At 37.1% G+C, this 17,625-nt stretch overlaps 1 protein-coding gene across 8 annotated transcripts; it reads right to left on the bottom strand.

Annotated features, from left to right (window-relative positions):
- Positions 1-249: 249 nt before the first annotated feature.
- On the bottom strand, positions 250-16,967 carry LOC123876395 (alpha-(1,3)-fucosyltransferase C-like). Of its 8 annotated transcripts, XM_045922638.1 has the most exons (4): positions 14,423-14,982; positions 4,260-4,464; positions 3,375-4,178; positions 251-1,580 (listed from the first exon to the last, which is right to left on the bottom strand). In XM_045922638.1, the coding sequence occupies exons 2-4, from the start codon at positions 4,376-4,378 to the stop codon at positions 1,316-1,318; spliced, it is 1,188 nt and encodes a 395-aa protein (XP_045778594.1). In that variant the 5' UTR covers positions 4,379-4,464; positions 14,423-14,982; the 3' UTR covers positions 251-1,315. The 8 variants fall into 8 exon arrangements, with proteins under 8 accessions (XP_045778588.1, XP_045778590.1, XP_045778591.1 ...); XM_045922632.1 differs by lacking the exon at positions 14,423-14,982 and adding an exon at positions 16,815-16,967 and having other exon boundaries at positions 250-1,580; positions 3,375-4,464; XM_045922634.1 differs by lacking the exon at positions 14,423-14,982 and adding an exon at positions 16,886-16,967 and having other exon boundaries at positions 250-1,580; positions 3,375-4,464.
- Positions 16,968-17,625: the final 658 nt, after the last annotated feature.

The following is a 17,625-nucleotide window of genomic DNA, read 5'->3' as shown; positions in this document are numbered from 1 at the left end:
TCAAGTGTCTACTCAAGTGTCTACTATAATTAGTATCTATCATTATTTATACCTATAATTTTATCATAGATATTATTAAGTACTGTTTTTTTTTCTCTCTCGTCTGGCTTTACAAAGATTAGCCAATGTCAAATTTGTAGTTATTTAAACAAGTTAGTTAAACTATACAAGTATGGACCCCGTCTGTGCCGGCGCTCGCCGACACACGCACGGCACCCCCCTAGAGCGCTTTCCAGTCAGTTTTAATAAAAAAAACACTCCAAAAAAGCAGAGCACGCCCACCAGCTAACACCAACACAGACGAAGTCCTATTAAGTACTACTGTAAATTAATTTTAGTAGATAGGTATAAAATTTATGTTAGGATAAGCCTGCACTGCGAATTTTCACCGCGCGTTTTCCTCACAAAATTCTTCTGTGACATAGGTATGAATATAAAGAATAATAAAGAAATCTAGGTAGATACGTATACAATTTCTATGTCACAGAATTCTACGGAATGAATCGCGTGGGGCCATTTTGCAGTGCGTGGTTACTCAGTAATAATCTATACTTACAACCAATCAATAACTGTGTCAATAATGTTAATCGTTACAAAGGTCTGACTGTACTGGATCCTGCTCTATTAAGTACTTACTTTAAGGGCCTGTTTCACAACCTCCAGATAAACTTTCTTTTTATTTTCTTGTTTGGTGACTTTCTGTAGTGCCAGTACACAATGGATAAACTTTATCTAACGACTAGCGACCCGCTCCAGCTTCGCACGAGTAGCTTATTATAATTTTCGCAGAGATCTCTAATTTTTTGGAAAAAAAATATAGTCCGAATTTTCAAAATCGGTTCAGTAGTTCCAGAGATTACTTACTACAAACAAACTTTACCTCTTTATAATTATTACATAGTATAGATAAAGACGTTATGACAGTTTTTGAATTAGAAATCTGTCAAAATATCTAATTGTCCGTTAGATAAAGTTTATCAGGCTGTTGTGAACAGGCCCTAAGCGTTGATTTTTCGATCATTGGATAAACTTTAACAGACGAGAAGCTAACGATCACGCCTTAGCTATATCTAATATATGTACAATAGTTACGAATAAAACATAAAGTAATACAAATATGGACCCAGACCACACCACTATCTATTCATGTGCCCAGACCTAGCATGTCCATAACCAGACTCGGAACAATTCTATAAAAACCATTAATTTTGAAGACCAACTTTGAACCCTATCCCCGAGGAGTTAGCTTTTCAATTTGCAAATCGACGCTTAACAAACTAATTTCATTACAGCTATAGCAGCGTTTCGGATAATATCATCTACACCGTTCACCAAAGTTCGGTAACCACCAGCTTCGGAACTGTTTGTAGTACTTTGGTTTTTCCATCGACTCTTCGTTAAGGGCCTTACACACTGAACACACATTGTCATTATTGGACGGATCGTGAAAAGAGTAGTACTGCTTCCACCCGAAGAATCTGCTATACTTCGTGTAGGAGTTCATGAGGTGGGCAATGGTCGCTGCCAACTCGGTGGGCGTGGTGTCTCGTGCGTTGAGATACGATCCTGGTGGAAGAAACCTGTGGGATAGAAACCAGATATTAATAATTAAAGTGCTGGTAGAAGGTATGACCTAGGGAATCAGCTTATATCTATCAGTATATTTTATTTTATTTACTACAGGATGCCCGCGACTTCGTCCGCGTGGATTTAAGTTTTTACAGATCCCGTGACTTGACCCCTATTTGATTTTCCGAAACCTTACCCTGTCCCAAATTTCGTCAGAATCGTTTAAACTGTTGGGCCGTTAAAAGGTAGCAGACAGACAGACATACAGACAGACAGACAAACTTTTGCATTTATAATATTAGTATGGAGGATTGTCTCGATTGGCTGCAATCAGACCTGCTGGCAATTGATGATGCAGCCTAAGATGCAGCGTGCTTGCCTAGAAGATGCCTATTCACTCTTGACTTGAAGGTATGCCTATATCAAAAGTGAAGGGGAAAACTGAAGCCGGAAGAGCGTTCCATATCCCAGCATATCATAGCGGCTCGAATAGAAACAATGAGCCCAATAATAATTGCTTCCTACATGTCCGTGGAATTTCAACTACGTTCGGGTTTTTAATAATCCCTTGGGAACTCTTTGATCTCCAGTATGCAAGCTATCTCTGTACCAAATTTCGTCATCATCATGTCATAAACAGATGGGCCGTGAAAAGGTAGCAGATAGACAGATACACTTTCGCATTCATAATATTAAACATGGGTTTCGTATGCTTAGAATAATAAGGTCCAGAGAAAGTTACTACTAACAACATTGCAGCCGTTCCTTTGAGAGCATATTAAACCGTCAGTACCCGTTGTCATGTCTAAAATGAAACATCAAACATCTGATGACAGCTATTAACCATAAGTAGTTAAGTGATTAGCTATCTACTTATTTGACCGTAATTAGTCGCGGAGATCAGGTGACAATAATAATAATTAGACACTAGAAACCTTTCAATTATCTAGATTTAGGTCTCTGGTAATAATACCATATTATTATAGAAATTATACTAGGAAAACGCTATGACGAACATGTCAAGTTATATATTGGACTAGCTCATACCCGCGACTTCGTTCGCGTGGATGTAGGTTTTTAAAATTCCCGTGGGAACTCTTTGATTTTCCGGGATAAAAAGTAGCCTATGTGCTAATCCAGAGTATAATCTATCTCTATTCTAAATTTCAGCCCAATCCGTCCAGTAGTTTTTGCGTGAAGGAGTAACAAACATACACACACACACACACATACAAACTTTCTCCTTTATAATATTATTAGTGTGATTAGTGTGATTCTCTTCAACCTGTATGAAGGAAACATAACGCTACATATAAGGAGGATTTAACTGACTGAATGACATATTATCAAGTTAGGTACAGTTAAAACCGCTGTAAAAACTCTTTCTCTGTAACGAGACATCTAATGAGATTTGAGAAAGGATTTTCAGAAATAGCACTGTAGATAAGCCAGAGCGCGACTAGGTATATTTTTACTCATTTTACGTAAGTTATGATTTTTTCAATTGTTCGATGAACATTTACATTTTTAAACCCCCGACCCAAAAAGAGGGGTGTTATAAGTTTGACGTGAGTATCTGTGTGTCTGTCTGTGATATCGTAGCTCCTAAACTAATGAACCGATTTTAATTTAGTTTTTTTTTTTGTTTGAAAGGTGGCCTGATCGAGAGTGTTCTTAGCTATAATCGAAGAAAATCAGTTCAGCGATTTGAAAGTTATCAGCTCTTTTCTAGTTACGGTAACTTTTACTTGTCAGGGATGTTATTTTTTTATTTACACTTGTTCTAAATAGAGGTTTTTACATACCTAGAATAATCAGCACCACCAAAAACTATCGGCACGACATCATGTTGCAATGCTGTTATAAGCTTCTCCGTTACATAATCGTCCGAAAAAGAATTCTCGAACGAGAGATAAAAGAAATAATCTCTGTCTAAAATTGTACTACAGTTTTCCTGACTTCTTGGACACGTTAACGGTCCACATTTACCGTATATATCTACATTTAAATTGTACGGAACCAAAGCTTGCTGTAATTTCTTCACGTATTCCTGACGGTTATTTCTACTTTTACAATTCGAAACAAACCAAGCCACCGCTTTGGTTTTATTCTTCAGTCTTATCGCTAAATTTTCATCGACTACAGCACCACCTTCAATCCAGTCCATTTCAATTCTAGGGCCTATAACTTCACCGTAAACGTCTCTGATTTGAATATACGGAATGGGTATATCAGAATCGAGTCTATAAGTAGCTGTTACGTTAAAGAAATTATCGTATATGTCGCTGCAAACGGGTATATTTTCAGCTGACTCCATGTTGAAATAAATATACTTTTGATGCGATGAGCGATTCTGCGGAAGATCTGCTTTGGTCAACGGATTTATATTTCGTCCATTGAAAAATATGAAATCGAACTTTGATACGTCTCCATTGAAATAATCTCTATCAGTGGTAACATAGCAATTTATCACCGAGCAATTATTGTCGATGAATGCTTTCTGGCCTTGTCCAAAGTAATAGAACGGTGCGAAATCATACTCAGTCCAGAGCAGGATGTATTTGATATTGCTTGGTAACTTATCTGTCCTTCTGTATACTTCTGCATATCTGTAATCACGAGCGACATTTTTTATAACTTCGTGTATCAAGCTTTCGTTGACGAAAGTTGGCTTTTGGCTGTCTACTAACTGGATCCAAATAACGGAGAGCGTAAGGCTGATACACGTGATGAGGAGGAGAAATCGAATCGATTGCATCTGTCTCAAATAGGATTCGATGCGTCTACGCATCTGAATGCATCGAGGCATCGTTGTCGCCACATGGTCGGACTACTCAGACACATATGAAGTGCATTGATCATTTGAGCAAGCTATTCGAACGAAGTTCATCCCACCTGCAACAACAACATCAAATCATCGTACAATGAACAACGGGCAAAATACCTACTAGAATTCGTAAAAAAACTATAAGTTATTTCGTCCAGTCCGTCTGTCCATCTATCGGTGTGGCTCAGTTATTTTAAAAATGTAAACTATTAGAGCTATAAAGATGAAATACACTGACAGATATAAATGAAATTTTGAAAAAAAATAACTTTTCAGGGTGGTACCAACTACCAACTACTTCATGAACATGAAAAGTTTTTAAGATCATTACCGTGCTTCTTATATAGCTTTTGGAATTAAAACTACCATTTAAGAAACAATAGCAGCCAAAGATTTCAGCAACTAGCACGTCTACGGAACCCTACCACACTCGAGCAGTTTTTCTTACAGTTTCAGCCTTTAAATTATTATGGATAGCACAACCCTAGTCCCTACTGTAGTTGATCTCTTGAAAAGAGCAACCGCCGAGTTTCTTACTGGTTCTTTTCGGTAGGAACGGCATTCCGAACCAGTGGTAAATTATTTTGACGACTTAAAAGCACTTGTAAAAGTTTACTTGAATAAAAATATATTCTATTCTCTTAAAATGACGTGTTTTGTAATAATAATGTACAAGGCCAAGGCAACCTCTGATGACTGATAAGGTTTTTAGCAAATAGCATGGATTATGGAACATGTCTTCTTCACCTAGTGGCCTAACTCTGTCGCCTTAAGAGTAGGTTACCTATTGTAACTATTCATCTAACGTATTCACGTAGTACGTGACACATATTATATGTACTTGACCAGTTTTTCCTCTTATTTATCTTGACTCCACTCTAACCATAGAAATTTTAATAACAAGGCAGTTGTTATTAAAATTACTGTCTTGTTATTAAGATTTCTATGACTCTAACCAAGCAGACTATTTTATATTCTGTTAGGGTTTCCACCTGCCACTTTTTGATTTACGGGTTAAAAGCATCAAAAATACGGGTTTTAGATCTTTTTACAGGAGCTAGTGTTTTACATAGATATTTTTGAAAGCGCTTCATTTTGTAAAAGAAATGTATAAAAATCTTTGCATCTTAACTTAAAATTACATTTAACTTGTAATTCCACCTTCACAGTATCAATATTGAGTCGGTTTCGGCTACGCGGGTATTGGTCCACGCATTACCGCACAAGGAAAATTCTCTCTACAGATCTACTGGACAAAACGTCAGAGTTTGGTTTCGCCAGCCAGCTCCGGCTGAATTGTTAAAAATATGGGAGCTTTATTTACCCCGTATATACTTTGCAAATTACGGGTTACTGTAATATCATCATACCCTGAAATACGAAGTAGGTAACCAGTAAAATACGGGGCATCTGGCAATCCTACAAGCAGTGCCTAAGCGTACTTACCTACTTATTTTGGGACGAATAACTATTTTTTACAAGTCGGTAGACAGGTAAGTGGATAGTACTTACGTTAAACACGTTAATAACTAGGTTTTACACAATCACTAAACTACCTACTTATAATATTATTAGCAAGTCATTTTACGTTAGTCACTTTTTATGATAGTCATATTGACCCTAGTTCACACCTAACTATTCTATGTTAATTATAAACATGTTTGACTAAACTGGTTTTTCACTAGTGTAAACAATTAAAGTCTCAGATAGTAAAATCAACCCGTATAATGCAATGTGAATCGGTTGGAGCGCAAACAGCAACTGAAGCTTGTCGTTCCACGCCACGTCCTCGCCCTAGCGCCATCTTTTTCGTCTCGATGGAGGGGGCTCTGACGTCACGACCACAGCATAACCACCAACACCAAGCAACACCGAACGTGAGAACGAGTTGTTGCCAACACGGCCATGCTGCATGGTGCCCGCCCCGGGCACCCCACGAGTCGGGATAAAATTACTGCAAAATAAACAACCGTTAACACCTGATTCACATTACCTACTTGTAAGGATCCTTCCTAACTTCCTAAGGAATATTGCCCATTCATTGTCACTTATCACTTAACAATCATACGACAGCTCGCAACTTAACAAGATACCTCCACTATGTACTCGTAAGATCCAGGAATATTGTCCATTTGTTATCACTCATCACAACAACAGCTTTCAATTTAAAGAACAAAACAACCGCATCTAAAGGGACTTTGCCACACTTAGGGGACCAGATTTGTCGTAGTTGAAAACCAACTGCACTTAAAGAGCGTTTCGCTCACTTAAATGCAGCAAGTTGGTCAAGACCACTTGCACTTAAAGAATATTTCGCTCACTTAAGCGTACCAAGTTGGTGAAGACCACTTGAAGACTACTTGCACTTAAAGAACATTTCGCTCACTTAAGTGTACCAAGTTCACCTTCAAGTTCCAAACATCATAGAAGACCACTTGAAGACCACTTGCACTTAAAGAGCATTTCGCTCACTTAAGCGTACCAAGTTCACCTTCAAGTTCCAAGCATTATAAAAGACCACTTGAAGACCACTTGCACTTAAAGAGCATTTCACTCACTTAAGCGTACCAAGTTCGCCATCAAGGTCAAGCATCGTAGAAGATCGCTTGAAGACCACTTGCACTTAAAGAGCATTTCACTCACTTAAGCGTACCAAGTTCGCCTTCAAGTTTAAGCATCGTATTCCAATGTGATATTTTATATTCATGGTACAATATTCCCAATTATCTTTCGAATATTTTATCAAAGTTCAAGCTTCGTATCCCAGTGTGATATCTTATATCCATGGTGCAATATTCCAACTAATTAATCTTCCAAAATTTTATCACGGCTCGCTGTATCAATTATGTTGCTATACATACTTAATTTTAAATAGATTACTCAACATAATACACAGGGTAGCCTTGCCAACACGGTTTTTAATACTCCATGAATATTCTTTAAAGAAGCAATGCATTAGCACTCACGATTAAAATCAGATCATACCTCTTTACTAAATCTCAAAATTCTTTACTAAATTCTGAACACATACTCAATGCCATAGCATCGTGCACCCACACAGTGCTCCGACACTATTCATCCACGTATGCAATCACCACACTATCTTTATCTACCGCGCATCCACGCAAGGGATCACCGGTGCCTAGTTCACCATAATACAAGTGATTTGATCTCATAAGAATCATATTTGATCTCATCCATTTTATTTTAACTATCAATGCTTTATTATTATAAACGGATCATTTGATTGTAAAGCTGGTGCTATCAAAGTTAACTTTAAATAATTATTATCATACTAAAACTATCACTTTTTAAACTAATCAATATCTTAACTGCAGTTATATTAATGATTTCACTAGTTCACTGCATTATTAATTACAAGGGTTGGTCACCAAATATAATCTTATAACCCACAAACTATTTTAATTCATGAATTACTCTAGTATCAAACAATAATAATAATTGGTATTTCATATTCCATATATGCAAATATTAAATTACGCTATCTCAAATAATTATTAGGCTAATTAAAAATGATAAACAGAGAGTCATGGATTATGAGCGACACCGATGCATGCCACTGCCAAAACCAAGACTTTCTTTTTAACTCATTCATCTGTCCATTCGCGCAGGGAATTCATCTACTGCCACTGTATGCTATTTAATATTTCTATTCGCACAATATACTCTTACTGTCACTCTTTATTATTTTCGGCCCGTCCTGATTATAGCACAGAATTGCAGCTGAGAGCATAAAAATGTTGCATTTGTCTACCCTCTTATTGTAATCTTTTTAATGAAAATTTCTCAAGTTAATAATACCCACTTAGCTATCCGGACAAGAATATTTCTTTGTTCAACGCAAATGTGAAGCTTTTACCCAAATTTGTAATATTAGGTATTAACTACCAACATAAATCATAGTTATTTTTTTTAAATATTATTCTAATTTGCATTATTAACGATATACTATAACTTCACAAACTAAATAAAGCTTCATTATCATATTATACACACCACAATCCGTAATTATTATTTGTTTTTGAAGCAGGTACCCAACAAATGCAACAAAACTTTTGAATTGAACAGACTAACTACAGGCACTAGTTCTAACTCTGAAGAGAAATATTACTTTCATCGTTACTAGTCTGTCTGTGTCTATTTTATTAAAATATAATGTACAATCCTTTTACCTTCGTTCTAGTTCAATCTAATTGACTTGTACATGTATACAAAACGGTTCTCTGTTTGGATGTACAAAAAATAGCTAAAATGCTTTCAGAGGTCAATGTGTATACGAGTCTACTACTATTACATTACTTTTCTCGGGGATAAACCAAATCGGATCACTCTGTTACATTCCGTCCAAGCAAGTTATTACTCCCTAGTACCCAATAGGTACATACCTATAACCTAAAAATAAATTCGCTTAACGCAATTGAATCAAAAGGAATGTTAACACATTTTTTTTTTATTACCTTTTTGTAATTTTGCTAAAACCCTTGTATCAACAAAAAAATTCAGCTTTATCTTTAAATAGAAACCTTACGTAAAATTATTCATCTTGTATGCCAAAAGTACGCCCTAATATTATAACGCTCTAGTCAAACATCATATTGTAATGCATGGTAAATTATTTTGACGATTCAAAAGCATTTGTAAAAGTTTACTTGAATTATTATATTATATTCTATTCTTTTATATTATATCATATTCTATTCTAGTCTAGTCTATTCTATTCTATTCTATTGTATATTGAATATTATATCGAAAAGGGGATGCTTATGTCGATGATCACGCAGAATATAAAAAAATAAAACTAAAACTTCATATGTAAATAATCTTTACTGTAATAATTTAAAGTTATTATCTATCTAATTAATTATTTACTTAGGTAGCACTAAGGTAAACCTGTACAGTACTTATTTAAAACTGCAACAAAGGCTCTTTTTTAAATATTTACTGATTTAAATAACCTGTATAGCAATAATAATAGATGAAACAAAAGAAACAATATTTAAACAAAACTAAAAAAATGGCTAATCCAAAAATGTTACTACAGTGTGCATGAACTATTGAATGAATATACCTCAATTATACGATAATACGATATAAAAAAATTGTAATAACTTTGTTAACCACTTTTTATTTGTAAGTACTTTTTTTTAAAGTCTGATTAATTATAATAGGACATAATTTGAAAACTCCCATAGTCTTTATTTATATGTGACCTTTTTATTTTATTTTTATTTAATGACCATATAATTAATTCATAATTTTTGCTATTCATATTTCATATTTCATAAGAATTGTAATATTACCTTTGATTATTTACATATGTTTTACTTTGCAACGCCCCAACGGGGTTTCATGTTGTAATATTATGATATTTTTTTATTTATGATGTAAGACATGAATGCAAATAAAGAAAGAATAAAGAATTACCTCTATAAAGATACGAAAATTCTAAATATAAGTCACTCGTACGCGCTTCAAACTTGTATTCCTATCAGGAAAATAATAACAGGATATATACACTCCCAATTATGCTTTAAAAGAAGAACAATTACGAAAACTTCCCTAAAAACTAGTATTGTAAACGTATGGATGTTATTACTTACCCACACAATTATTCAATGTAGATAATATGAAGTACTAAAATGGATACTTGATATCATGTGCGTAAGTACCTACCATTGTAAATGTAAATAGCTGTAATTCCTGATATTTAAAAGGACTGTTATGCTCTTTATTGATAAATAAATGTTTTTAAACTGAAATCCCTTTACTGACGATTTTGATATGCGCGGACAACTACTTCCGGTATCTCTAAACGCCTCGTGACATGTTTCAAAAATATACACTTTTTAACCCCATATATTATGTAACATTTACTTACAATTAATATAATAACTTATTATTATAATATTAATATTGACATTTAATTAAGAGACATGTTACCATAGAAATTAATTCACTTTTTGGTCTCATCAGGATTATTTGTACGGATTATTCCTGATGAGTATTAAATATTTGCATGCTTATGAAATAGAATATGAAGGTCGCTGCTTAGTTATAATTTTGAACTCAACAACTGATATTCAGCAAATAAATAAATTTCATTTCATTTCAGTATACGAGTTCGGGATTGGTTATCATGATTTATATCTGAGCTAACATTTCACTTGTAAAGTTTGACTAACCTAAGACATTCTTTGATTACTTTTACCACTACCACTATAACATTTTAACTTGTTCGTCACGTATACTACCCACATGTTTAATATTTTTATTATAAAAACTTCTATGTAAATAACAAGCTCAATAGTCACACGTTTTTAAATTATTATCTTCTAAGGACGTATATTACTGATTCTACTATAATAATTGACCCACTATAATTTAAATAATATTTTGTTCGAAAAAAAAAGTTGAGACAAACGTGAATTTAACATTTAGTTCCAAAATAAAATTCGAACAAACTAAAAATTAACCATTTTAAAACATATTCCTTTGAATTTGGAACTAAAAGACAATTTCGTTTACCGATCACTATTCCCACGAGGACCACTTATAGACTGTACGCAATATTAAATCGTGCCAGACTTTTAGCTGATACCTTCAACTTAGTTTAGTAACGAATTATCTCACCTGACTATACAAAAGTTTGAGAATATGATTTAGTAATTTAAACCATATTCACTTAATCTTTAATAATTATTCAAAGTACTCACAGTTTCGGTATCTTTACGAGATACCTTATTACGTTTCCATCGCGGCCGACGGTGTCCTGGCACTTGAAGACCTCTAGGTGGAAAAGTACGTTTGCGTTTCGACCGATTTTTCCTCAAAGCGTAAGTTACTACACACTTCTGATGTAAACAATTAAAGTCTCAGATAGTAAAATCAACCCGTATAATGCAATGTGAATCGGTTGGAGCGCAAACAGCAACTGAAGCTTGTCGTTCCACGCCACGTCCTCGCCCTAGCGCCATCTTTTTCGTCTCGATGGAGGGGGCTCTGACGTCACGACCACAGCATAACCACCAACACCAAGCAACACCGAACGTGAGAACGAGTTGTTGCCAACACTAGGCACTAAAACTCTTTCTCCTGTAGAATACAATATAACAAACGCTCAACAAATTAACCTCGCACGAAAATCAGAAATATTCGGGTATCTACCTATTCTATTTTCAACATTATAACAGCCGATCGCGTCATCAAACATGACGAAATACCTACTTGCTGTACAAATACAAAAATAAAATCACATAAAACTAAGCAATTAGGGTAGGCGCACATTGACTTGGCATCCATATTGTATTGGCTACGTCCGATCATCTAACCTCTGTAGCAAGGCATAGCGTATACTGGCTATTTAATGGTCTTGTATTGACTGTCTTATATTGGTTACGTATCATTTGGTAACGCTTATCGTCTAGTAGCCTCTGTAACAGATTTATGGCGCCTCAAGAAATAACTAAAGCTTATCTTATAGCAGTTATGAAAATTGCTCAAATGCTATTTTAGGACATGGGGTGCTAGCCTCGGACCTCCGATTTAAGGGGCTTCCAATTTTCATTAAACCTCTTAAGCCTGATCAGGCTAAAATATTAGGTTTGTTAAGTAACAGTCTTATGCTAGACTGCAGTTGGAAAACCCAAAAAATTAAGGGGTGGAAAAGTTTAGAGCACCTCTATTTACAAAATCTGAAAGTTAACAAAAAAATCACGTCTGCTTCACTCGCGATAATTTTCTGTTCGTTTTTAAAGTATCAATTTTTTTTAATAAATGTGCATTTATCGTGCATTAGGTACACAAAATTCATAAGAATTCATGATCTTCTCTTAATTATGCGGCTATTATTTCATAATCTGAGAGTTTCTATCTGCTTACCTACACTGAGTATTAGCATCGTTTCTGATAACTTAAAGAAAAATTCGCGCTCACTTCGCTCACGTTACTTTGCAAAAGTTTGTGTGTGTGTGTGTGTGTGTGTGTGTGTGTGTGTGTGTGTGTGTGTGTGTGTGTGTGTGTGTGTGTGTGTGTGTGTGTGCGTGCGTGCGTGCGTGCGTGCGTGCGTGCGTGCGTGCGTGCGTGCGTGCGTGCGTGCGTGCGTGCGTGCGTGCGTGCGTGCGTGCGTGCGTGCGTGCGTGCGTGCGTGCGTGCGTGCGTGCGTGCGTGCGTGCGTGCGTGCGTGCGTGCGTGCGTGCGTGCGTGCGTGCGTGCGTGCGTGCGTGCGTGCGTGCGTGCGTGCGTGCGTGCGTGCGTGCGTGCGTGCGTGCGTGCGTGCGTGCGTGCGTGCGTGCGTGCGTGCGTGCGTGCGTGCGTGCGTGCGTGCGTGCGTGCGTGCGTGCGTGCGTGCGTGCGTGCGTGCGTGCGTGCGTGCGTGCGTGCGTGCGTGCGTGCGTGCGTGCGTGCGTGCGTGCGTGCGTGCGTGCGTGCGTGCGTGCGTGCGTGCGTGCGTGCGTGCGTGCGTGCGTGCGTGCGTGCGTGCGTGCGTGCGTGCGTGCGTGCGTGCGTGCGTGCGTGCGTGCGTGCGTGCGTGCGTGCGTGCGTGCGTGCGTGCGTGCGTGCGTGCGTGCGTGCGTGCGTGCGTGCGTGCGTGCGTGCGTGCGTGCGTGCGTGCGTGCGTGCGTGCGTGCGTGCGTGCGTGCGTGCGTGCGTGCGTGCGTGCGTGCGTGCGTGCGTGCGTGCGTGCGTGCGTGCGTGCGTGCGTGCGTGCGTGCGTGCGTGCGTGCGTGCGTGCGTGTGTGTGTGTGTGTGTGTGTGTTTGTTACTCCTTGGAATTTTAAAAAACCTACATCCACGCGAACGAAGTCGCGGGTATCAGCTAGTATTTCAATAAAACTCGTACCTACTTACGGCCGCGTGACTGTGAACCACGAGCGGCTCACAAAACGTGTCTTTTAACGTCATTGTAACGATTATGAGCCAGATTTTCATGTAGCTATCTCTGGTTTTTAAATAAACAAGTGTAAATAAAAAATTTATCACACCCCCGACAAGTGAAGGTTATAGTAACTAGAAAAGAGTTGATAACTTTCAAACGGCTGAACCGATTTTCTTGGATGATAGCTAAGAACACTCTCGATCAAGCCACGTTTCAACCAAAAAAACTAAATTGAAATCGGTTCATTAGTTTAGGAACTACGATGCCACAGACAGATACACTGATACACACGTCAAACTTATAACACCTCTCTTTTTGGGTCGGGGGTTAAAAATAGCGAGCAACGAGCAGGCGGGTCACCTGATGTTAAGTGATTACCACCGCCCATGTAAATTTGCAGCACCAGAGGTACCGTACCGCCGCGCGCCGATGTGTTGCCGGCCTTTCAGGAATTTGTTGGTCCGCCCCTTGAATAACCCCATGTTGTAATCTAGTGGGAACACCGCCGATGGAAGTTGATTCCACAATTTGCATATGTGCGTGGAGAAAGGATCTGGCACAAAGGGCGGTCGATGTGCACTAGGCACCCAGGTGGTGAGGGTTAATCAACCTATTAGGATTGCACTGTTTTAGTTTTTATAGGGCACACCTACATATCTATCTGTGGACGATCTATTATATGAATTTATACTGTACCAACTCACAGATAAATTATGCCCAGTAGGTATGTTATCTACAAGCCTAACTAATCAATTGCGACACGTGTGCCTATTTTTAAATTTTCTTTGGGCAGAAACCCTTGGAACCATTAAAATTATTAAGTAGGTGGGTAGGTTAATTAGTTTGGTTACTACCTAACATAATACCTACCTAAATACTTAGTAAGCATCCATTACCTACCTTAGCATTATTTATTACAGGTTGGAAAATGAGTTTACAATCTTCATTAGACAAGCTGATTATACGTAGGTTCTACCTATTTAAGCTAAGAAAATGCTCTCTGATTCTACTAAAAGTGTCTAAACATAAAATTAAATAGCACCTGCTTAGTGCTTATGCAACGTACACACTTACAAGCCTATTATGAAATTGAAAGGAAAAAATACATTCCGTAAACAAAAACACTGCACCTTTATTTTCCAAACATCGTCCATCGAAGCTCAAAATGTAATTTTCACTCTTCTCCAACGCACATACGGTTCACAATCCTTTGCAATAGATATAACCCGACCGAATTGAATCGCACACTATTGGAAAACACGTTAAACTGTCAATGTTAATGTACGCATGCGTACAAAAGTGAAAACCTTCGAGTTTCGTCATTCCCGCACTCCGGAAATGGAAAATTCGGTTTGTTTACAAGAAAACGTGTTAATTTTTGTATTTTCTCGATGAAAACGTTAATGTTAACACACGCGTTCGCCAGTTAGACGCTAGTTTGTGGTTTGTTTTCTTATGGAAGCTTGATATCCCCTCCTGTCGACTGGAGCGGGGGCCGCCATGGCGCACGCCCGACAACTGACGTGCTCAAGGTCATTGGAACATCTGGGGTGAATCACCTCTGTTTGTGTTAAGTTCGTCGGGAAATTAGGGCGCGCACAATTTGGGACCTTTTTGGCCACTGACTTATCCACTACCCAGAATATTATTAACTAGATGATGCCCGCAGCTTCGCCCGCGTGGATTGGTCAGATCCCCTGCAGCATCAGGATTGAGGAGTTGGAAGCAAATTTTTTTATGGAACAATGTCGCAAAGTTTCCTTAACAATTAAAAAAAATTACGCAAATCGGTTCAGAGATCTCGGAGATATCAGTGTACATAGATAAAAACGCAACTCCATTTTTCAAAGTCCGTTAAAAAAGTAGCCTATGTTACTCCTTGGTTAATCCTTTACTTGTCTGTGAAAGTCCCGTCAAAATAGATTTAGCCCGTTCAAACAGACACGATACTTCAATTTTATTTATTAGTATAGATGCGAATGTGTTTGTTTGATAATAATTTGTCCTTCAATCAAGCCGCAACGGAGACGCGACGGATTGACGTGATTTTTTTGTATGGCTATAAGTAGTTAAAGACCTGGAGAGGGACATAAGCTACCTACTTTCCCAGAGTTACCACGGGATTTTTAAAAACCTAAATCCACGTAGATGACGTCGCGGACATTAGCTATAGCAGGTGTTACAATAATGTTCACCTGCCCGAATTTCGAGCACGGCGACCAATCTAATCTAACAAACTAAGCATGAGCTAATATTATAATGAATGAAGAAGTTTGTTCGCAAACATACGACTAGGTGCATTCTTATCAAGTGATATGAAATCTCTTTGAAGTTTGAACACGCATAACTCCGAAAACTTAGAGGTGCATGCCCAGAATCAAACTTCGACCCCCCTATTATATGTATACTAGTATACATATGATAGCCTAGTATGATTACCTATCATACTAGGCTATCATATGTATATACATAAATAAATAAATAAATAAATACTAGGCTATCATAGCTATTATCACAGCTATTATTACGGAATAAGGTAGGGCATAGTCCCATAATGACCCACCTTAGCTATAACCATAACCACCTATAACAGCCGGTCGTGCCTTCAATATGTAGGTACATAGGTAGGTACAGTGGGTTGCCCGTGAATAGCATTGCAATTTGCAACGCATGCCAAGCATTGTCCAGATTGATCGGATAATGTTTATTGGATAATGCACATCAATGCCAGTACATAGTAAGGAAGTACCTACTGCATTCAATATTTTCTTTTGATAAGTTGAAAACTCAATAAAAATTAGATAAGATTTTTCAATGAAAAATTTTTCTTATCAACATACAGAATTAGGTAGGTATAATAATAATTGAACATTTATTTTAAATAATGTGAAAATTAAATAAATGATAGAAGATTGATAATTTATAAACTTAAATCTAAACTGAAACTAAAAAAAGTATATTAAATTGAAAACTAAAATAAATTAAATTAAATCTAAAACCTCATCGAGACCACCGTAGCGAGGCATTGTACCCAAGACGGCAGCATGATGGCCAAACTAATTCTTTGACCAAGGAGTTAGCTCTCGGGTCCCCGGTTGACTCGACCCTTTTTGAAAATTCCTCAAAAAGAGCTCGAGCCACCGAGCGCCACGGCCCCAAGGTTTCCACGCCAAAAGGCGTAAATATGAAGCTCCCATCGAGGTTTTCATATGTGAGCCATTTTTCAATGTCCATTTTTGTCAAGAATGTCCTGGATGTAAATGACCCAAAGTGATTTATACTAGCTTACTACTACTATACTATACTATACTATATTACTAGCTTATGCCCGCAACTATGACCGCGTGGATAACACTGATTTTAAACCTCTAATTTATCCCCTTAGGTCTTGAAGGTTAGGGGTTGAATTTTTGTAAATCCTTTCTGAACGGATGTCTACGTCATAATAGCTATCTGCATGCCTTTCAGCCCGTCCAGTAGTTATTTTTTGATATTTGTCAAAAAAAATTGGTAAAGTCAAACCGATTTTCGAAATTTCCACTCGTGCGATGCCGGAACTGGTCAGCTAATAAAAATAAAGGATACTATTATACTTATTTCACAGTATTATTCACTAAACAATTTTTTACTTTTTCATAAGAACTGCCCTTACGTAGGATACTCTCCGCTGAAAAATACAGACTAAGCCATTATCATTATCACCCACACAAAGTCAACATAAGGCTATTTGTCCACGCTATTAAAAAAGTGGTCAAGCGCGGTTGCTTTGACAAGAGAAGTATTCCGTATATAAAATTTTAAAACGCAAAAATAAATTATTAAGCTGGACGTTTCCATTCCATCTTAATAGAGAATCTAGAGTTGACGAAAAAATTCATAGTACTTAATAAATATAAAATCATTATTCAGACATTATAATATTATTATTACCACCATCAACCCCATCAACCATAAAAAAGAACAATAAAGATTTATCAAAAGTGATTAAAGAACCTAATTTGAAAAAATAGTTTTCTTTTATTTTTAATTTTTCTATGTTTACGCATATTCACCTCCCTTCCATAATCTGATGAAATAATAATTTTGTCATGGGATAATTTAGCAGAATGCGCCTAACTACAAATATTTTATGAGTAGGTAGTATTTTAAAGTAACTGATTCCCACGACTTCAGTTTTTCTAGAATGCTCTTATGGTTAGCGACTAGCGTAGGTACTTATTTGTCCCTTCAAAGATGTTTCAAAATGATTCACCAACCCTTCACTAATTACCATTCACATTTTATAAACAATTAAGTACTCTTATGAACATTTTTTTCAAATTAACAAAAACAC

This window comes from Maniola jurtina, chromosome 21 (assembly GCF_905333055.1).
Source record: "Maniola jurtina chromosome 21, ilManJurt1.1, whole genome shotgun sequence".
NCBI lineage: Eukaryota > Metazoa > Arthropoda > Insecta > Lepidoptera > Nymphalidae > Maniola > Maniola jurtina.
This window is presented reverse-complemented; position numbering and strand designations above follow the sequence as displayed.

Excerpts from the sequence above, each read along its gene's own strand:
- LOC123876395 (XM_045922632.1), bottom strand. The coding sequence starts at position 4,378 with ATGCCTCGATGCATTCAGATGCGTAGACGCATCGAATCCTATTTGAGA. Across the intron at positions 1,581-3,374 it reads GGTGGTGCTGATTATTCTAG|GTTTCTTCCACCAGGATCGT; the intron begins GTATGTAAAAAC and ends TCTATCCCACAG.